The 21,986-nt window shown below is 46.6% G+C and overlaps 2 protein-coding genes across 5 annotated transcripts in view; one reads left to right on the top strand and one right to left on the bottom strand.

Moving 5' to 3' along the window:
- Window positions 1-21,986, bottom strand: part of LOC137625393 (coiled-coil and C2 domain-containing protein 2A-like) — a 256,721-nt gene that overhangs the window by 26,919 nt on the left and 207,816 nt on the right. For all 4 annotated transcript variants that reach the window (XR_011040859.1, XM_068356265.1, XM_068356263.1 and 1 more), the window contains exon 22: window positions 11,787-11,899. Coding sequence is in view for 3 of the 4 variants with exons in the window: in XM_068356265.1 (XP_068212366.1) it covers window positions 11,787-11,899 (113 nt within the window). In the remaining variant the exon portion in view is untranslated. The remainder of the gene's footprint in view (window positions 1-11,786; window positions 11,900-21,986) is intronic.
- Window positions 16,667-21,016, top strand: LOC137625392 (uncharacterized). Its single transcript, XM_068356262.1, has 3 exons — window positions 16,667-17,034; window positions 18,606-18,794; window positions 18,924-21,016. The coding sequence occupies exons 1-3, from the start codon at window positions 17,002-17,004 to the stop codon at window positions 20,883-20,885; spliced, it is 2,184 nt and encodes a 727-aa protein (XP_068212363.1). The 5' UTR covers window positions 16,667-17,001; the 3' UTR covers window positions 20,886-21,016.

Genomic DNA, 21,986 nt, shown 5'->3' with positions numbered 1-21,986 from the left:
GATTCAGGGACAGATGGATTACCCTACGAATCCATGCCGAGATGGTATTGTTGGTGACCCTCCTCTTTGTTCTCCCAGTGCTCACAAACAAAGCTTGCACTTGGGGATGAACTGCAGCCGTTCTTTTGAGATATAGGCTAAGACTCCTTACTAGGCACAGTAGGAGATGGTCTGGGTCATCTGTTACAGAACGAAGACTCAAAATCCAGAAAGAGTCGAACCGAGGGTCCGGCACTCCTGGATTCTGAGTCTTAGCAATAAACTCGGGGACGAATCTGAACGTTACCTCCCCCCATCCCCTTGAATGGGCGATGTCATACGACAGACAATGAAGTTCGCTGACTCGCTTGGACGAGGCCAAAGCTAGTGGGAACACCATCTTCCAAGTTAGGTGGCGATCTGAAGCCTGGCGTAATGGTTTGTAGGGAGGTCTCTTAAGAGACTTGATAACTCGAACCATGTTCCATGGAGGAGGTCTCACTTCCAACTGAGGCCAGGTAAGTTCATAACTTCGTATGAGCAGGGAAAGTTCCAGCGAGGAAGAAATGTCCACTCCTTTGAGACTGAAGGCTAAACTTAAGGCTGAGCGATAGCCTTTCACTGCCGAGACTGAAAGGCGCATTTCTTCCCGCAAATACACGAAGAACTACGCTATTGCTGGAATAGTGGCACTGAGTGGAAAGATACCCCTTCCACGACACCAACCACAGAAAACTCGCCACTTTACCTGGTAGATCCCTGCAGATGACCTTCGCAGGTGTCCAGACATCCTGTTCGCAACTTGTTGCGAAAATCCTCTCTCAGTGAGGAGATGCTGGATAGTCTTCAAGCGTGAAGTCGAAGCGAAGCTACGGCTTTGTGAAAGATGTTGGCGTATGGTTGTTGGAGTAGCTCATGTCGTGGAGGGAGTTCTCTCGGAAGTTCCGTTAGGAGTTGCAGAAGGTCTGGAAACCATTCCGCGTGATGCCATAGCGGAGCTATCTGGGTCATTGAGATATTGACCGATATTCTGGTCTTGTTGAGCACCCTCCTCATCAGACAGAACGGGGAAAGGCATACACGTCGATGTTGTCCCACCGTTGTTGGAAGGCATCTTGCCAGAGTGCCTTGGGATCCGGGACTGGGGAGCAGTACAGCGGGAGCTTGAAGTTCAGTGTTGTAGCAAACAGGTCCACAGTCGGGGAACCCCACAAAGTCAGGACTTTGTTGGCTACTAGATGATCCAAAGACCACTCGGTACTCACTATCTGAGACGCTCTGCTCAGACTGTCGGCGAGCACATTCCTCTTGCCTGGAATGAAGCGAGCCGATGGTGGAATCGAATGGACTTCGGTCCACCTCAGTATCTCTACTGCAAGATGGGATAGCTGCTTTGAAAAGGTACCTCCTTGCTTGTTGATGTAAGCCACTACTGCGGTGTTGTCGATCATCACCACCACAGAGTGACCCACCAGGTATTGTTGGAACTGTTGAAGGGCCAGGAATACGGCCTTCATTTCTAGCAAATTTATATGAAGGCACTTTTCTGATTCTGACCACAGGCCTGAGGTCCTGTGGTTCAAAACGTGGGGCCCCACCCCTTCTTTGAGGCGTCCGAAAAAAGCATCAAATCCGGGGGGAGGACGAGAAGATCCACTCCCCTTCGTAGATTCTCATCTGACACCCACCACTGATGGTCCGTCTGTCCCGCAGGACCCATAGGGATCATGATGTCTGGGGAATCGAGACCCTGATTCCACCGGGACTTGAGTCGCCACTGGAGAGATCTCATTCTGAGGCGACCATTGGGAACTAGACGGGCCAGGGATGAGAGGTGACCGAGGAGACGTAACCATGATTGGGCTGGGAGCTCTTCTCGTCTGAGGAAAGGATTCGCGACCCTCCTCAGCCTTGCTATCCTGTCGTCTGATGGGAAGGCTTTACGGAGATTGGTGTCTATGATCATGCCTAGATATACCAGTCTTTGAGTGGGAAGCAGAGAAGACTTCTCGAGATTTACCATGATCCCTAGATCTTGGCAAAGTCCCAGAAATTTGTCTTGGTGTCAAAGAAGGGCGCCTTCTTTACAAGTAAGAGTCGACTGAAGAAGCCTGGGGACCCGTCAACTACCTCTTCGAGTGCGTCCTTCTTCAAAATGGTCTCGACTTCCGCCCGAAGGGCTTGTCCCCTTGCCGATCCCATGGCAAGGGAGCTCAACGACACTGGATTCGCTGTCAGGGAGGTAGAGATGTCGTGAACGGGACGCGATATCCCTGACTGTTTACAGAAATCGTCCAGGAATTGGCCCCGAGTTGCTGTCACATTCTTGCGCAACTTTGTAGGCATCCGCCCACTGGTGGACATGCAGGGGGATTGCCAATCCTAGCGTTTGCGGCCTCAGCCGCTCCCTCTAGGATTTTTTCCTACCCTGGAGGACTTCTTGCCTTTCTTGTCCTTGACAGGAAAGGGCTTAGACACCTTTGTCTTCGGTGCAGCTGCCGTTTTCGTGCTCTTGGTAGGACGTGATTACTGGGTTGCTGGAGGCTTGTAGGGCTTCAATGTTAGAGCCCTATGTAAATGAGAGTCCTGGTTGGACTTCCTCCACCTCTCAGCCGCCTGCTCCACATCCTTAGGCTCGAACAAATTCTTACCCAAGATGGAAGAATGTCTGAGCCTGCCGATGTCGGTAATGGGGACCTTTTGGTGGAATCTCTCAGACACCGCATCTCGACGTTTCAAGATGGTATTAGCCTACAAGTTCGAGACTTGGTGGGCTAGAAACTAGATTGTACGAGTGCCTGAGAGTAAAAAGGTCTCCAAGGCCTTCCTGGTACTCTTCTTGGACAAGTCCTCAGATTGTAACAGGATCTCCAGAGACCCTAGCCAGATGTCCAGCCATGAAGTTGCCTGCATGGCACACTTTGCCACCTTCTCCTGGCTCAGGATCTCCGTTGCCGAAAACGAGACATGCCGGTTGGAGAGTCTCTCTAGAGGGACTCCCCTGGTAGGCTCTTCCAGAGAGTGGTGTAGGGGAAGAGCTAAACAAGTCTCCTCCAAGATCTCAAAGTACCTCCTCTGATGGAAACGAGGAGGCGGGAGGAGTTTGTTACCGGCGCTGGATCGGCTGGAGGAGGCAAGCTCGCAGAGCTGGCCTTCGACCTTGTCTCTGGCACTCTTAACCCCTTGAAACCAGGGCAAAGCCGCGCTGGCCCTCGAGGGTTTTTGAGTACCAAAGACTCGGTCCAAGACCGTGTCCTTGCCCTCACGAGGGGGAATCTCTGGATCCGCAAACCCATTGAGATTCCTCATAAGGGTCAGAACCTGCCAGAATGCATGCTCTGATTCCTGCAGCTCTCCTCCTGAAGGGCTAGCAGTGAAGTTTCCTGTCCCAAAGGCTCTTCTTGGGGGGACTCGTGGACGTTCTCTGAGGGCTTGGCTGGCTCTGGTCTAATCATTGAGGATGACTTGGGCAAAGTCTTAGAGTCCTTCGACTCCCTCCTGGGAGGGATACAGGACTCCAACAGTGATGATGGGAGGCTCTTCTCAACCCCTACCAGAGAAGACTTCCCGGCGCGAGGAGGGGTTTCCCCCATTGGTGCGATGGGGGAACGCCCCGCCTCGAGTGACTCCCCTGAGGACGGGAAGTCCTCGTCCGAAGGGGAGGGAGAGAAAGTCTGGGGGGGGGGAGAGGAGGCCTTCCTCAAAGACTTCCGAGGAGTCAGCTTCACCATTGGAGAAGTTGCCACGTTAGATACTCCCCTCTTCCTCTTCAGGGGAGAAGAAGCTGCCAATGATTTGTGGCCTAGTTCAAAGAAAACAGGCTTAAAAGCCTGCATGACAGCTCTGACTATGGACCCAAACCAAGGCTGCTGACTGACAGTCGCGCTGTCAGAAACTCCCTCTGGAGGGAAAGGGATCGTACGACCCCTAGGAGGAGTTACCAAACAAGGGTTTGCCTGAAAAGAAGTTGAAGGAAAAGAGTCCTTGGACCTATCCGGAAACCTCCCTCCCTCCGGCGAGCGCGCTGTTCTGCGCTTGCGGGAGGGGGGGGGACCTGACGATGATGACCTGGCCGGGCGTTGTCCTGCAGCCTCACATGTGGGATCGCGCTGGAAATCGTGCTGGCGCGATGGGCTCTACCCTGGGTCGCGCAATAGCGAGGGCGAGCGGGCGAGAGATGGCGCGCAGAGGCATGTTCTGGAGATGACAGGGGGTGCGCAGAAGGCTGGATGAGCCTGCCGAAGAGCCCGTGAGGGTGATAACGTTGGGCGCGCGCGCGCAGGAGATATATCCCTAGCACGCGGGCGAGCATGAGAGCACACGTTTGGCTGTGGTGATGGGTGCGTAGGGAGCGCTTGCGCAACCTCGTGGGCGCACATCGGAGACTGTGCACGATGGCGCGTAGGTGAGAGCTGGCGAGCAGGGGAAGAGGTTACCTTCACCTTTGCGCCCAGATCCGAAGATCGTGGGCGCGCAGGAGATCCTTGGCGTACAGGCGAGCGCTAGTGCGCAGGAGAACGTGGGCACGCATGGCGCGCATCAGGACAAGGGCGCGCAGTAGTGCGCTGGCGATCTGGAGAGCGCTGGTGCGCTATAACAGGAACTTCTGAAGGTGCGCGCAAGCGCGCAGGTGAGCGCTAGCGCGCTATAACAGGAAAATCTGCAGGTGCGCGCTGGCGCACAGGTGATCATTGGCGCGCAGAGGAAACCTGGCGCGTAATAACAGGAACATCTGCAGGTGCACGCGAGCGCGCAGTTGAGCGCTGGCGCACTATGATAGGAACAACTGCAGGCGCGCTGGCGCACTATGATAGGAACAACTGCAGGCGCGCTGGCGCACAGGTGATCGTTGGCGCGCAGGGGATACCTGGCGCGTAAGGGACTTAGGAACAAATTTTTGCGCAAGCCCTTTATGCCCCGAAGGGACCGTTGCCCGTTTTACAACGGGATGGGTAGGCGCCCACAGAGCATCGGCAGCCAGTTACGGTCACGGCAGGTCAGCAGGTCTGTTGGGTGGAAGGTCGGCGTGCCCTTTGTAAGGATGACCTTCCATCGAAGGAGATCGCGAACGATCTGCGGAGAGATCCAGGGATGTAGCTGGCAGGGTCGGCGAACGACAGCGAGGTTTTTCTGCGGAGGACTGCGGTGATGATGAACCGAAGAGGCGCCGCCTAACACCCTTGTGAGGTGAAGGAAGACCTCTACGGCGAAGAGGAAAGCGATCTTTACGCCTTATACGCCCTCTGGGGGCCATGGGGTCAGCGGGCTGACCATCAGCAGTCCTCCAAAGAGGAGTCTCTGTGAGTGAACTCCCCCGAGGGGGAGAATCACTGGCAGGAGAGACCGTTGGACATAGCTCCTCCCTCGAAGGATGTTCGGAAGGGGGAACTAAGCCTTCAGCTACAACAGCAACATCAGGAGCAGAGATTTGAGACAACTCATCGGAAGCCTCTGCCACAACAACGTCGACGATAGACAGGGGATCAATCTCTGCTAACGTCGGTGATTGTTTGACAGCTGCCCCCAACCTGATCATGTCAAACAAGGCTTCCTTGGAGGGCGAACCCTGAAGCCCCAAGGAAGCCCAAAGCTGTAACAAATCATCATTAGATACAGGTACATTAATATCCTCCCCCGGGGGAGGAGGAGGAGCTGCCTCGCTATGGGAGGCAACTCCCTCTCCCACACCCTGAGATCGGTCAACAGTACTACGGCCTACGCTATCACTCGACAGCTTCTCGGGAGAAACCGATCGAGTGGGAGCTTCGGAGGAGGTTTGGGCCACGGAAAAAGTGTCCTTGGGATTTTCTCTTTTCAAAGAAACCTTTGAAGGAGAAATATCCCGTCTGGACTTCTTCTTCCGGCGCCGAGAAAACCTCTCCCACTGGGAGGTAGACCACTCCCTACACTCACCACAAACATTATCTTTATCACACCGCTGGCCCCTACAAAAAGTACACAAGGTGTGGGGGTCCGTTTCGACCGCCGACATATACGTGCCACAAGGGCAGTCAGGTAATCCAGGACACTTACGCATCGCAGAGGCCAACTTCACATACACTCTGTCAAAGGAAAAGCAAAAAGAAAGATTAGCAAAGGCTGTCAATAAGGCGAGGATGAAAGCGGACACGTCCGACTGCCACCCGAGCCGAGAGCAAAGTGAGCTCAATCACAGGTGTGTGTGAGGGGGGGAGGTAGCAAGCTACCCTCCCTACCCCCCGCTAACTAGTGGTGGGGTAATAAACCCTCGTTAAAATTCTAATGGCTCGTCATTTCAGCTACACTGAAAGTAATTACCCATAATAAATAGCGTGGTTTGTATTTCAGTTACGGAACAAGTCTAGTTTCTACAGGGTTAGTTCATCAAAAGAACTAAAGAATCTAGCCAAGCTACCAGGGATGTATTCATTCTTATTGAATGTAATAATGACTGTACTAACTACATTAGCAAACATTAAATTCTTGAGTAAATAAAGGCTATGTATGAGTAATTGTATCACTATACTATAAAACTGAAGGTACACCATGAACTCCTCACAAGCATAAAAGATTTTAAAAATAATCTGTATTTTTCCTAACCATACAAACCATCGTCTTTTACTATAGGAGACAGAACACAGCAAAGGATGGAACATGGCAATTAAAATCTTTAGCGAGGTATAAAAAAAACTAACTAGTAGTTCACTGGCCGGCCGCCAGGAGGCAGCCGCCTCACTCTTCGAGGCGCCAGTGATACCAAGCACTTTGACTGCAGCAAGAACTTATTTGTGGGCGGTGATGGCAGGCCAATTTGAGTAAAGGACTCAGGTTTATATCATCATCATCTCCTCCTACGCCTATTGACGCAAAGGGCCTCGGTTAGATTTTGCCAGTCGTCTCTGTCTTGAGCTTTTAATTCAATACTTCTCCATTCATCATCTCCTACTTTGCACTTTATGGTCCTAAGCCATGTAGGCCTGGGGCTTCCAATTCTTCTAGTGCCTTGTGGAGCTGAGGTAAACATTTGGTGAACTAATCTCTTTTGGGGAGTGCGAAGAGCATGCCCAAACCATGTCCATCTACCCCTAATCATGATATCAAATACCCCTCATCATGAGGGGTACATAGGAAAAATATAAATTATTTTCAAAATGTCATTTGCACCTACACGATAATCCAATCCCTTGTCCTTTATTGTAGGAGACATCCTTAGGAGGGAGGAGATCCCCTTCTAACTGGATGGAACTTTACATGGGAGATAACTAAAGAATCAAAGCTCCTTACACCCTGTGAACAAAAACTAGGAAAAAGATTAGAACACGACATGTTTCAAAGTACTTAGTTGGTCATCAACCTCTGTGGTATAACCTAGCAAACATCATAAGGCTATATTTGGATCAGTAGGCTTGCAGGAATACAACATACTCTCCCTTGAAAGGAGTGAGGGGAAAAGACCCCTTCATGACACTCATAAGGTAGCTGAGAGCATAGTGATCTTACCTTCACTTCACAATGAGACCAGCTAGCGAAGCTTCCGATGTTGTACCCCAAGAGGAGAAGATTGAAAGAAAAATGAAAAAGGCCAAGCATTCATTACGTTTGACCCAGACTTACTCGTAACCTCTGCCCTCGACCTGAAGCTACTTGAGGAAGCTAAACTACTTACTGAGCAGCCAAAACAGGCCTAAGAGTAAAGGTTTTCATGGACCTGCGGGTCACATCCTGTAGGTAATGAGCAGTAATCATCATCCAACATTTCTAGACACTTGCCTGAAGAACCTGCGCTCCAGAGAAATTGGGTGGAAAGGTTAAAGTGGTACCAATACCTCTGATGTTGAAAACCTTTATTCGTACTTCATTTTCAGCCAGAGACGAAAGGCAAAGTGAAATTACTTCCCTCAACCAAAAGGAGATAGTGTTTTTGGTGACCTTTTTGTTTCTTCCACTAAAGACAAAAAGATGCTGCAGATGGGGTCTAGCAGATCTGACGTGTTTGAGGTAAGCTATAAACACCCTTACAGGACAGAGCAACAGCTGATCAAGATTTTCAATTACTTTTCGTGGACTTGAAACCTGAAATGACAGAAACTTTGGATTGCTAATAGATGGATATTGGGTTTTGGTGACAAACTGAGGGACAAAACCAAGAGAGACCTCCCTCTAACCCCTTGAATGGGTGATGTTGAAGGAGAGCTCATGGAATTTGCCAACTCATTTGGCCAAGGACAAAGCGAGCAGAAACAGCGTTTTTGGGGTGAGGTCCATATCTGATGCCCGTCTCAAAAGCCCTAAAGATGTCATTTTCAGGGAAGGTAAGACCTTAACCATGTTCCAAGACTGTGGACTCACCTCAACTAGAGGGCAAGACTGCTCCAAGCTCCAATTAAGCATAGAGAGATTCGCCAAAGAAAATATGTCTACACCATTAAGTCTAAAGACTTGGCTCAAGGCTGACCAATAACCTTTCACTATATTAACAAAGTAGAGTTTCTCCTTACATAGGTAAATAAAAAAATCGGTGACTACTGTATTGGTACAGAGGCTCTGAGAAGATGGATACCCCTTCCACAACACCAACCACAGAAGACAGCCCACTTGGCCTGATAGAATGCAGACAAGGATTTGCAGAAGTACCTAGACATGTGTTATATTGTCTCTCGAGAAAAGCCTTTCGGTGATAGGAGATGCTGAATATCTTCCACACAAAAAGACATAGAGAATTCACCGCCGTGGTAAATTCTAATGTGTGGTTGGTACAGCCGGTCTGGATGAGGAGGAAGTTCCATCAGCGTCTTTGCTAAGGGGTGAAGTAGATCTGTGTACCAGTCCATGTGAGGTCACAATGGAGCTACGAAGAGTCATAACTACGTTTTGAGACACAAGGGACTTGTTTAGCACTCTTTTTAGATGGCAAAATGGAAGAAAAATGTAGGCACTGAGACCATCCCATGGATGCTGGAACGCATGCTCAAACGCTGCTGCTGGATCCAGTACCAGTGAACTGTAGACAGGGAGCTTTTTGTTGAGGGATATGGCAAAGAGGTCTATTGTCGGGGAACCCCACAAAGTCAGGATCCCCCTCGCTATTTGACGACATAAAGACCATTCTGAGCCACCTATCTGTGTTTTCTGGATCACCTTGACTGCCACCACATTTTTCTTCCTAGGAATGAATTGGGCAATAAAGAGCTACTGAGTGTTCTTCCGCCCACTTGAGGGCCCTGGTTGCACATCAGCCCCACTGAGTGACCATTGAGAAGGGACCAAAAGTGCTATAGGGCTGGCCATGCTACCCTTAACCCTAGAACATTGATGTTGTTTTCACAGTCCTGGTCTGACCACACTCCTGATACCATCTGTTTTGAAACTCCAAAAGAGGGACTATTACCAAGACTCCTTTCTACAAGTTGTTGGTTTCCTAACACCACAAAAGATCATCTTTGGCTTCTGCTCCCAGGGTGACCAATAACTGGGTATTGTCCAGGTGTTGTGAAAATGATAACTTCAGTCTCCATTGAAGAGATTGTAACCGCAGTCCTCCTCCTGAAACTAACTGTTCCAGAGGAGAGAGATGACCTAGGAGCTTCTGCTCAGAGTGGGCTGGCAGACTTGGACACTGAAGAAAGTCTTGAAATCATTTCTTCTAATGGGAATAATTGTCTCCGAATGGTGTTGAACTCCATCCCTAGGTGGACAAGTTTCTGGGAAGGGATGATGATGGACTTCTCTTGATTTATCAGGGACCCCCCCCCAGGTCCTGACTAAAGTCGAGAAGCCTGTCCCAAAGGGGGAGAAGGTTCTCTCTGTAATCCGCTACTATCAGCCAGTCACCCCAGTAGCGAAGTAACATGTTTTCGTTGGCGTGAGCCTAAGACGACAAGGTACAACACCCCTGTGAATAATTGTGGGGCTCTAGACAGACCAAAGCAAAGGACCTTAAGCTGGTAAACCTTGTTGACTAATACTCTCAGGTACTTCTAAGAAGTGTGCATCCTTGAGGTCCAAAATCACCAGGAAGTTCCTGGTCTTATCGCCTGAATGACTGTGTACAGAGTCTTTATTTTGAATGGTGTCTGTTGAACAAATGTGCTCAAAGCAGAGAGATTGATGACTAGTCTACAGCCTACAGACACATTTTTCACAAGGAAAAGTTGCCAGAAGAAATCTCGCAACTTGTCGATGACTTCCTCAAGTGTGTCGTTTCGTAGGATATCCTTCACGTCTTCCTGTAGGGCAAGATGTTCTGCCGTTCCCTGTGGATAAGATTACTTAGACTCCGGGAGAGAAATCAAAGGAGAGGGAAAGCTGATGATTGGAAGGAGATATCTCCTGGAAACCACCACCTCCTCCAATTTCTCTGTAGGCATCCCCCACTGGAGGCAAGGTGGGTTGAATGCCCATCCTAACGTATGTGTCTACCTTTTTCCTAGCCTTCCTCTCGGTTACATCCTTGGGAATGGTAAGGCGTGAAGGACAAAGAAGGTTTCCTGAGGATTGGTTGGGGCTGTGCACCTCCTCTCCTCTTAGGTGGCACGGGCCGATTTTCTGGCAGATTGTCCTGATGTTGGAGGTTGTAGGGCATGAAATGACATTGCCCTGTGTATCAAGGAGTCTTAGGTGCCTTTCCTTCATTCCTCTGTGTCTTCCAGAGAGAACAATGAAGGTGCTGTAATAAAGGCCTTCCTTTGGTAAAGATTCTCTCTTCTACTAATATTCTTATGCAATCTGGAGGTCACGCCCTTCCGGCACCTGAGCACCCAGTTAGCCCACTGGTTGTCTGTCTGGCACATCACATACCTTGACCCTGAAGAGAAGGAGCTGTCATCTCCCTAGGGGAAAAGATGACATCCTCTTGCCCTTGGGCTTACCCATGAATTAAAGTTCTACCACTCTTGCTAGATGCCCGAAGAAGCCATAAAAGAAGAGTCAGAATGAAGAGTCCCAGGAAAAGAAGTTGGCCTAGGCTTCTTCGACTTCAAGGAAGATCCTGAAGGCAAAGAATCCCTTTCAGGCTTCTTCTTCCTCCTGCTGAAATTCGCCCAATGGGAGGGCGATCACTCCCAACATTCATCACAAGGAGACAAAGTAAACAAATTAGAAATTTTGCCACAAAGTTTCAGGGCAGAGAGAAGGATGGCCTCACTCTACGATGGTTGAAGTCAAAGCGCTTGGTATCACTGGCAGCCCAAAGAGTGAGGCGGCTACCACCTATTGGCCAGCCAATGAACAACCGGCTGGTTTGTTTACACTTTGATAAAGATTTCAACTGCCAGGTTCCAGGTTTTGCTGTTTTCTACCTCCTATAGTAAAGGAAGATGGTTTGTATTATTGTATAGGAACAAATACTTTTAAAGAATGACACAAGTACTTTCTTGACGAAAATGATTCCATTGCATAGCATATTTTATCAATCCATTTCCATAACTGCATGATCACAAGTACTATATTTCTTCTTTGAAAGGGATATCAGTTGTAGTTTGATTCAACTCTTTTCAAGAAACTTTAATATGATGGATAAACTAAGGAACTTTTAAAAATGGACTCTTTTACATTTGGTATAAACCAATTCTCTTATATTTTCCACTGAAAGAGACAAAAGAATCACACAACTTTAGACTATTAATGATGTTTTCATTTTTCTTTTCTTCAAAACCCAATGACAGTATACTGTTCTCTTAGAAAACTATTGCTAGCAGAGTTAGTTTATGAATTAGTATGGAATCTAATGCAAAAAGCTACAAACAGAATCAACTAAATAGGAACAACTTCATTTACCTTATAAACACAAAGAATACTCTTCATGAGGAGATAAAGAATCATTGACATACCTCGGAATTGGCCCAAATATCGCAGGCTCCGGGGAAGAGTGTCATATCAGCCAGAGACGGAATCAGGGAGACATACCAGGCAACCTTCTGCAGTGTCTCGGATGCATTTTCACCTGTTAAAGAATCATTCTTAAGATTTTATATTTTTATATTAAGGTATAATAATTACTCCTATCATGAGAGAAGATAAAAAACCTTTCATAGATCCACACTAACCATATGATGCTCTATTTCCATAGAAAAGAAATAACCCACTACATCAGATTTGGAGGCTACCAACTGCACATGCCCAAACCTCTGAAAGGACTCTTATCTCTTCACAATTAATGTTCAAATTCAAAGCAAAATATAACAGGCTGTTAAGGAACAGCATGTCCTTTAGGTAGACGATAATTGAAGGGCACCAGTGACAGAATTTGGAGGTTGCCCTGCGGCAGGGGTGTTAGTATACTACCATAGTATATCCTGCATGTTGTAGAAAGCAACTAAAAGCACAGTTGCTGCCTTGCAGTCTTGCTTTTTAGTCAAAATGTTAGGCCCACCACCAATATCTGTGGTTGATGACTGCAAAGCATGCAGTCGTAAAAACCCTCTGTCAAATTATAAACCTGATGCTAATAACCAAACCCTTAATGTACAGATATCGGTGGAAAGAAGAAGAATAACAAATGTCGGAGTGTGAGTCAAGGGTTCAGTGAAGGCCACAATGTACTAAGCCTTGAGTTGATGCCTACTAACCAGACAAAGATGAGTGAAGAAGGCAGAGTTCCTCACAAACAATTAAGATCTGCAAACTGTATAACGAGAGAAGATATTAGAGGAAGAAGAGGTGGAAGCAAAAACGTTAGACCTTCAAAGGTAGAAAACAGTGGAGGGCATAAATGGGTTAGAGATTTAGAATGTATATCATTTATGTATATACAAAGTATTCCATGTTTACATGGGCTTGCTATTATATGCAATTTAACACCTGTGGAGAGTCTTGCGATAAATTTGCTGCTGCTACCAAAGGGAAACCATATAAATTTCTAATGTCAATCTAATCCTACTGATGGCTACCATAACCTGACTGTGATTTTAATCTGCCTTAATTATTTACTATTAGGTACTAGATTGGATCTTTCTCTCTGGTTACGACTCTCAGTGATGTTTTTATGTAAGTAGATTTATATTATTTGCATTTTAATTTCCAGTAATGCCTTGCATTAAAATGTATCCGAAATTGACTATATTACATTAGCTTTATTTAATTTAAGAAAAAACATTTCGTTTGTTGTGGATAGAAATTCTAGGACAAACAATCACTTGCTTGTTTGTCACAACTAGAAACCCTTTTTGAAATGTTCATGATAATTCAACCAGCAGACAACACTTTAAAGACATGAAGCAATATTTTGGGGGGGAAGATTTTACAAAAGGTTCCAATCAAATGAGAGATTTGAAAACTAATATCATCAATAACAGTTTCATATTATATATTTCCTTTACTGGATTAAGAAGGAAATGAGTTCTCTCCATTTCTTTGTACTTTGTAGTTTTCTGTTTGAATTCCAATACGGTTTAGGTTTTAATTTAAAACTCCTCTCCTAGATATTCAGGCCTTTCCAAAGCTCTTTGCTCTGCTACTATGATATCTGATATTTTCCTGACACACTGTTCCTCCTTTCTTCTTATCATTTGTTCTACCCTGCATCACAAAATAGAGACTTTTAGTTCCTCCAGGATATTGATAATAACTTCTTCACAATCTAATGTGTACAGTACTCCAAGGAAGAGAGTTTCTACAATTTGCTGGCTTTCTCTCCAAAAACAAAATGGTACATCACCCCCATTCTTTCTGTTTTAGGGAATCCATAATCTCTTCCTCCTCGTATGTCTTGTAATCCTCAATAATTCTTGTTTCATTTGTTATACTCAATACACAAGAGTGAGTTTACCCCTAAAGTCTATCCTATAGCTTCTACATGGTTACTTTCCAGACTGCACTTGTTTCTTTCCTTCCTTTCCTGACATCATAAGATTTACATTGCATAGGAGGATTTCATATCTTCTCCTTTACATTCCAATTTTCAATCTTATAAAATTTTCAAAGAAATCTTCTCCAATTTTGCTGCGGACACTTGCTCACCTCCATAAAGCATATCCCTCCTCTCGATATTGGGTCTGCAACTAATAGACACCAATATTTACCTCAGATATACCTTCCACTGCTGAAGCCATAGCTGCCATTATTGAATATGATACTAAGTGACCAGCGGGAAGATGCTCTCAAAGAGGTTATGCATAGCACAGGGGTACACCACAGTTCTTTCTTTTTCTGGTGCAAGGATGAGTTTTTATGAAAACAGTAGGCTAGTTGTCTGATGCTGACCAATCAAGCACCTACAAGAATCAAACCAATGAATCACGATGTCTTGGCCTCTCATTCTAGGTCGGCTGCTGAGGCCTTTGAGGGAGATGGTGGGGCCAATAGAAAGCTACTGGTGGGTGCAGCAGAAATGCCTGACAATACAGCATTGGTAAGAATGTTAGTTGTCTCTCTGGGACAAGCATCTATCTTTCATATCTGGATGGTGATCTACTCCTTGGCTCATGATGATCTTAGATAAAGGAGCTAATTTCTGAGAGGCTTGTCAGCTTACTGTACTTTTATCCCTACATTTTCTAAGTCTGAAGAAAGAAGGTACCATGGAAATTTGTTTTCCATCTTTTTAATAAAATAGACGATATACAGTTAGGATGCCAGACCAATCTATCTAGTCATAATGAGCATTGGTACTGGGCCTCCTTCATTCAAGCATTGGGTCCAAAGAGTACAGTATAGAAAACTTTTATATGATCTCTGCATCTCCCTACTCACAGAAAAGACAGCAGTAGAAGTCTTCAGATATCTAACCCTGGAATGTTTATCTTTTGATCCAAGTGGAAAGAGTACAAGAAAAGCCCAGATGTGAAAGTCTCCCTCTGAATGTCAGCGATATTGATGTTATGGTTCTTTCTGTTCCTTGGGCCAATCTATGTTAAGTAGGGATTTGTCTCCAGAAATGTTTAGACTACTGGCAGGAAGGAAATCAGTTCAAACCTTAAGCATTTCAAACTTTCAAGTAGTGTTCTCATAAAATATTTCTTGATATAGGTCCTCCTCTCCTATAACAGACCAGCTCAGTTTGAATCCTAAAAAAGGAATTCTGATACATTCTACGAGTTGGATAGAGAGTTACAACCAATGTTGGTGATAAAGCCATAGAAATAAAGGATATGTTTGTGGTAACTCTAATCCTGCTTATTACTGATCAATTTCCATATATCTCATATTATCTAAAGTTTAAAGGTTTAAAAGTTTAAAGGCCCCTCATGAATGGCAGAGGAAAGGGACAGTGACATTGCCCTAGCAAGCAGGACAGTGCCCTAGAGACTGATCATATTACATATGAACAGCGCCCAAGCCCCCTCTCCACCCAAGCCAGGACCAAGGAGGGCCAGGCAATGGCTGCTAATGACTCAGCAGATAAACCTATAGTCTCTCCCCCCAAACCCCCTTCGTTAGCCTAGTCTGGCATTCACCAGTCAGGGATGTTACCACATTTTTGGGGAAAATCTTTAAACAAGTATGCTGAAGGTAATAATCTGCCCCATAATTTGCAGTTTGACTTTTGTGAAAGCCTTGGAGAACGTGGTCCTTTTTACAATTTCTAATGCTGTACAGAAATCTCTTGATTGCAGTCAGAACTTTTTGTATGATTGGTCTTGAATTTGGTGCTTCCTTTCGATCTTTTCTTAGCATAATTATTGAACTTTTAACTACAGTGCAGGGAGTAGTTGTTGATTTGCCCATAGTGACTAGTTGCTTAGGGTAGCATTCTAGCTGAATACTTTTCCTTTTATATACACGATATGTGTTTTGGGCAAGAAAACAAGCTTGTTGCATATATTGATGATGCTACTCTCTTTGCATCAATCCCATCCCCTGAATGTATGTCTGAGGTTGCCCAGTCCCTTAATAGAGATCTAGCTAAACCTAGTGCATGGTGCAAATTATGGGGAATGAAGTTGAATACAAACAAAACTCAAAGTATGATTGTAAGTAGGTCAAGGACAGGGGCTCCTCAACATCCAGATCATAACATTGACATTATCTATATAATTATTATACAATTGATTCAAAATTTTAGGTGTGATACTTCATTGCAAATTTACTTTTGAGATACACGTTTGATCAGGTTCATCTTCAATTGAAAACAAAATTGGCTTATTATAAAGTCCCTTTTAAGGTTTTTGGTGTCTGCCAAAACAGTTCCTCCTCGGTACAAATATGGGAACAATAAAGAGGCATTGAGATCCTCACCCAACATATAAATCTTCATTGTAAATAGGCACATTTATTTGACCCTTCCTTTGTCCAGAGGGTGTATGACTGTGGTGAAAATGGTCAACATTCGTGTCAGACGCATAGTTCTGAAAGACCCAAAGGGTTTTAGATGATTCACGCATTCTTCCTCCTACTGTATTTCAGAGATCAGTTTCCCAATGCCACAAGTTCTTTGGCAGCATCTGTAAATAAATTTTGTGGATGAGGTAATGGAAGAGGGACCCCTTTCACAAACCTGTCTAGACCTCAGGGAATGATGAACGTGAAAGTCTTCATCCAGCTTCAATGTAAATCACTGAGCGAGTGATATTTCTGCCATCTCTCCAATGTAGGAAGTACAGAGAATGTTATTGTACCAAGTTTCATATTCTGAGAAAGTATCTAGTTTGTTGGCAACAATCCTGGCTTGTACCTGTTGATACCTAGGCCCTGATACTGGATTATTATTATTATTATTATTATTATTATTATTTCTGGGTCGAACCTGTGGCGCCGGGCGAAAAGTCCTTCTTGTATACCTTTTCTGATAAAAACCTTCCAATTATACCAGAGAAAGATAAAAGCATGGAATGCTGAGGTTACAACCCTCGCGCGAGCACCTTTTGGGTGTCGTGTATAAAGCAAAGGCGCGTGAAATCCACTATTCACAGGTTGTCTTCCATTTAGTTAATTCCTTCGCCAAAGGGATGGGCCGATACAGAGGCCCTAGACACATCCCCATCGCCGCACCACCCACGCCACGACGCGAGCGCCATCTGAACTACATCCTTCTTTTTGGAATTCAAAAGTGTTGAATGTTTTCGTTGTGCTCTCGGTCTTTTTTATCTATCGTGGATTTATTTTGTCATGTCCGAAGCTCCATCTTCACACATTCCAATGTTAAGTACCATAGTTTGTTTTGACAGTATTTTATTGTACCGGGCTTGTGTTTTATATCCAGTATAGTCTGTTTTATTATCCCCGTCTGGCCGTTCATGGCGGCCATTGTTTGTTCACTTGTTGGGGAATTCATCTTTATCTGCCCGTTTAGTACTCTGTCACTTAGGTTCTTGGTTAAGTCCCTGGCCTTATGCCTTTAGAACCGTTATTATTTTTATTTTTATTTTTTTTGCTCATGGTACTTTTTGCAAGTAAGTCCAGCCTACGATCGAGATAGCGATTTAGCTTTGTTTTTGTTTAGTAACCGCCCGAGGCGTTCGTCACTCGACTCGGTTAAAGGAACAGTGCTATTTATTTTAAGTTTTAACGGATGCTATTCTTCGATCGTAGTATTATATGGATGTACATTTTTATTTTATACGTTTATAATAGTGTTTTGTGATTTTTAGTCCTGTTTTTGTGTCCAAGAGAGCGAGAGATTGGGGTCCCCGTTTTCTGTTCGCAGTCACGAGTTACCCCTTTCTCTCGTTTTCTTTCTTAGCTCCGGTGGGGGAGCGGATTTCCCGTTTTCCGTTTTGTGCGGTCAGCGGGTTCTCCCTCCCTCACCTCTCCCCCTCTGGGTGGATGATAACTTACGAGTTATTTATTTTTTCGTGACTTTTCAATTGTTAGCGTTATTTTGGTCCGTGTTTCGCCCTCTCCCCGTTACGGCTCGGGAGTAGTTATGAACGTTATCCACTCCGCCTTGAGTTATACTCCGCCACGAGGGATTCTCAATAACTTTCGTTCTATTGTTATATTTATATTGTTTACTACATGGGACGGGCTTCATATTGTTTAGATAAGACCCTCCGGTGGCCCTTACTTCGGTCTCAGGCCACGGCCATATCCACAATAGCCTTTGTTATTACAACTGTGTTGTTATTCACAATAATTATTCAGGACCTTTCTTCTCCCTCCGGCCTCACCGGAGATCGTAAATACGCTTTACTATAATCTAAGCTTTAGTCTTTAGCTACGACTTAGCTTTTTATCTTTCACAATTGAATTATTAGCCACAATTGAATTATTCAGGGCATCTCATTATCCTCCGGCGTCACCGGAGGTCGCCCAAACACTTAACACTTAAAGTTGCCTTAGCTAATTAGCTAAGGCTCCTTTATTCAGGACATTTCATTACGATCCGGCCTCACCGGAGCTCCGGCTTCACCGGAGGTCGCCCATACACTTCACACTTATATTTGCCTTGCCTTTAGCTAAGGCTGGTGTTTGTATTTATTTTAAGGGCATGTCACTGCTTCCCCGACCCTTGGAGGTCGGCGGATTACTTTAAGCTTATTATCCTTATGTCATTAACAGAATTGGGTGCATTACAATATACAGACAATTGAATTTTAAAGTGCCAACAATGGTATGGGGCAGTATCAACTTAAAGTTAATAGTTAGTTGTTTGGTCAAGGCAATATGGGTGCTTAGGTAATTCAGTGAGTGCCAGAACTCTAAAATAATAGGTTTTTATCCCTTATCAGAGTTTCAAGCATCACCAGACTCATGTCTCCTTTCTTTTACAGAAGGCCCGTTGTACTGCTGAAGGATGCTCTGCCTCGTTCAGCGACCCCGTTGGGCATGACCTCTGCCGGTCTCATGCCCACTGCTCCATTCCCTTTATCCAGGAACCGGGACAGGCCCAATACCCAGTGTGGTTCCCGGATTTGTGCTCGTTCTGTTACGAGTTGTCGTCAGTTCTGCTGAATGATGATGTAAGTGGGTTTTCCCTTTGTTCCTTATTTCTCGTTGGCAGACACTAATATAGACATGAATATGATATACACAGTATATTTAGGAGGGCAAACCCCCTCCTCCATCACTAATCACTGCAAATCTTACAGGCCGATGATGTCTCTCTTCGGTCAGCAAGGGCTACTCTTCGGCCGTGGGTGTCGGGCTTTGGCAGGAATGCCCCGTCTGGCGCTCCCTATCTCCTCGATGGGGATATGGCCTCCCGTCTCTTCCCAGGCTCGACTACTGCTGCAGTCTCTCCTGACCTTGCTGCCCCTTTAATTGAAGAAGTCAGGGCTACCATTTCCGTGGAGGACGAAACCCTCGTACCAATGGACATGGCTGGTCTGGATATAGACGTAGAACCCAGGGACGAGCAGGTAAGTGGTGCCGAGTTGGTGGAAACCCTTTTCTCTCCTACTCCCTCTTCTACCTCTTCCTTTCTAGGTTTTGATAACTCTAAGGCTTCTCCTCGGGATCCCTCTGCCTCCGTACGACCCAAGGTGAAGCCACTTCGAACTTATAAGACTTCAGCTTTGCCAGTATCAACGTCACCGGTCCCCGGACCCTCGACAGCTCCTGATATTCATATTGCTCCTCGTAAAACCACTACTCCTAAGAAGTCTAAGTCTACCAAATCCAAGAAAAAACCAACGGGTGACTTTCAGGTACCCTGGGCTGATCTCCTCCCCATCCAACTGATCAAAGGATTGGTCAGGGATCAAGTTCAACATCACTCTGGTGCAATAACAGAGATTAAGGATATGATGGCTACTCTGATCCGCGCCGGAACTCAGTTCCCTCCCCCTTCTGCCCCAGACGCATCGAAGCTGCCGCCCTTCGATAAAAACAATCCTTGGCGGTTTGCTTTGCATGCTCCATTCGTAGATGGCTCCCTAACTCTGGAGGGCATGGGCACCCGCCCTCTAGAGGACCTGGAGTTCTATCCCCCTGGCCTAGCATTCCCGTTCAATGGTTTTGTACGGTTAAAGGAACATGCATTGGTCCGTATGGACAAGGTACCGAAGGAAACGGTCATATTTCCAAAAGAGCAGGCCCAGGCTATCTGGGCCAGAACACTATCAGAGTGGGGGTGTATTAACTCAAAGCTCACCCCTCACAAGGGTTCCTACACTATTTTTACGACAGCGGCCTCCATCTCTTTGCCGCTCATAGACAAAGTCACAGAGCTGACTATACAGGCCATCAAAGAAGGCTCTTCCATGCCGGCTCTCAAGGAGACGGACCCCACCTCTTTGCTTATTCCGGGTTCCTCGGCAGCCTGGGATGCTGCGGCCTCTACCTTCACGGTGGGGAAACTAGACCCGGACTGTGCCTCTACTCTTTTCTCTGAGAAGCTTCCCAGATTAATAGAGAGTCTTCTCAAAACTGAGTTCGAGACCCGTACTAGACTTGCTAGGTCCCTCCAATCCATCACCTCCATGGAGTCCCTTGCATCTCTTTACCCAGAGGAAACGCTGTTCAGAGTCGCCACAAAGAACCAGCTGCTATCCTACCAAATAGATCTCCATGACTTCTGGTCAGCACGGGTTAGTTGCAGGAAGTTCGTTCTGTCGGAGGCCACCATCAGGCATGAGCCGAACAGACTGATAGCTTCCTCCTGCTGGGGTAAGACCCTCTTCCCTCAGACCGAGGTGGATAAGGTTCTTCAGGACGCAGCGAGGGCAAACCAGAATTTGCAGGTAAGGTGGGGTCTCTCAGCCAAAAAGAGGTTCGAACCCCAGAGACACACATTCTTCAAGAAGAAGCTGAGGTTTAGTCCTTACAAAGCGGCCCGGGGTACCTCGTCCCCACAGCCTTCCGCGGCCTCGACTTCTCGACAACAGGCGCCTCCTCAGCAGGTAGTCTACCTCGCTGCTCCCCCTGGTACACAGCCCAACCCCTCTTGGATGCCCTCACCTGCATACAACCCTGCCTACGAACCCTCCGGTTCCTTTCGTGGATACCAAAGAGGGAGTTCCAGAGGTAGAGGACAGTTCCGCCAACGCGGCGGGCCCAGAGCAAGGGGTTCCCGTGGAGGGAGGGGCCCTAAGTTCACTCCCTCCCAATGATGTGATGCCGGTAGGAGGGAGACTTTATCACTTCCGGGATCATTGGACCTTCAGTCCATGGGCTCACAGCATAATATCAAGGGGCTTGGGTTGGAAATGGTCACAGGGATCCCCTCCTCCACCGGTGACCTTCTTCCAGAGACCCACTCCCATCCTGGAAGAGTACACTGCGGAGTTACTCAAGAAGAGAGCAATCAAGCGGGTTCGATCCCTGAAGTTCCAAGGCCGCCTGTTTACAGTCCCGAAGAAAGACTCGTCGGCGTTGAGGGTAGTTCTGGACTTGTCGAAGCTCAACTCTTACATCCTTTGCGACAAGTTCCGTATGCTGACTATCTCTCAGGTACGGACCTTACTTCCCCGTGGGGCCGTCACCACCTCTATCGATCTTACCGACGCCTATTATCATGTCCCAGTAGCTCGAAACTTCTCTCCTTTTCTAGGCTTCCGTCTCGGCAAGAGAGCCTTCGCATTCAAAGTCATGCCCTTCGGTCTCAGCATTGCCCCCAGGGTATTCACGAAACTGGGGGAGACGGTGCTCGAGCAACTCAGACACCAAGGGATACAAATCGTCGCCTATCTGGACGATTGGCTCATTTGGGCCCAGTCGCACCAGGAATGCAAAAGAGCTACGTCGAAGGTACTCCATTTTCTCTCCAAACTGGGCTTCCAAGTCAACCTCCGGAAGTCCCGCCTACAACCATCAAGCCTCTTCGAATGGTTAGGCATCCGTTGGGACCTCTCAAAGCACAAGCTCTCCCTTCCTCCCAAGAAGGTGAGGGAGATAGCTTCCAAGGTCAGGAACTTTCTCAAACACAAACAGGTGTCCAGAAGAGCTTTAGAACGAGTCCTCGGCCTACTCCAGTTTGCCTCACTGACCGATCTCCTATTAAAAGCCAAACTCAAAGACATCAATCGAGTTTGGAGAAAGAGGGCGACAATACCTTTAAGAGACAAGACCTCGAAGATCCCCTCTGTCTTGAAAATGAGACTACGACCATGGTCCGATCGGAGGAACCTCTCCAAGTCAGTTCCTCTACAGTTCCCCTCTCCACAAGTGACAATTCATACCGACGCGTCTCTGAGTGGTTGGGGGGGTTACTC

Source organism: Palaemon carinicauda, chromosome 32, assembly GCF_036898095.1.
Source record: "Palaemon carinicauda isolate YSFRI2023 chromosome 32, ASM3689809v2, whole genome shotgun sequence".
Lineage (NCBI taxonomy): Eukaryota > Metazoa > Arthropoda > Malacostraca > Decapoda > Palaemonidae > Palaemon > Palaemon carinicauda.
This window is presented reverse-complemented; position numbering and strand designations above follow the sequence as displayed.

What these genes read in the sequence shown, in the direction of transcription:
- LOC137625392 (XM_068356262.1), top strand. Translation starts at nt 17,002, where the DNA reads ATGTCCGAAGCTCCATCTTCACACATTCCAATG. An exon ending in CATCTTCACACATTCCAATG is followed by an intron (nt 17,035 to 18,605) that starts TTAAGTACCATA and finishes TTTCTTTTACAG; the next exon opens with AAGGCCCGTTGTACTGCTGA. An exon ending in CAGTTCTGCTGAATGATGAT is followed by an intron (nt 18,795 to 18,923) that starts GTAAGTGGGTTT and finishes CAAATCTTACAG; the next exon opens with GCCGATGATGTCTCTCTTCG.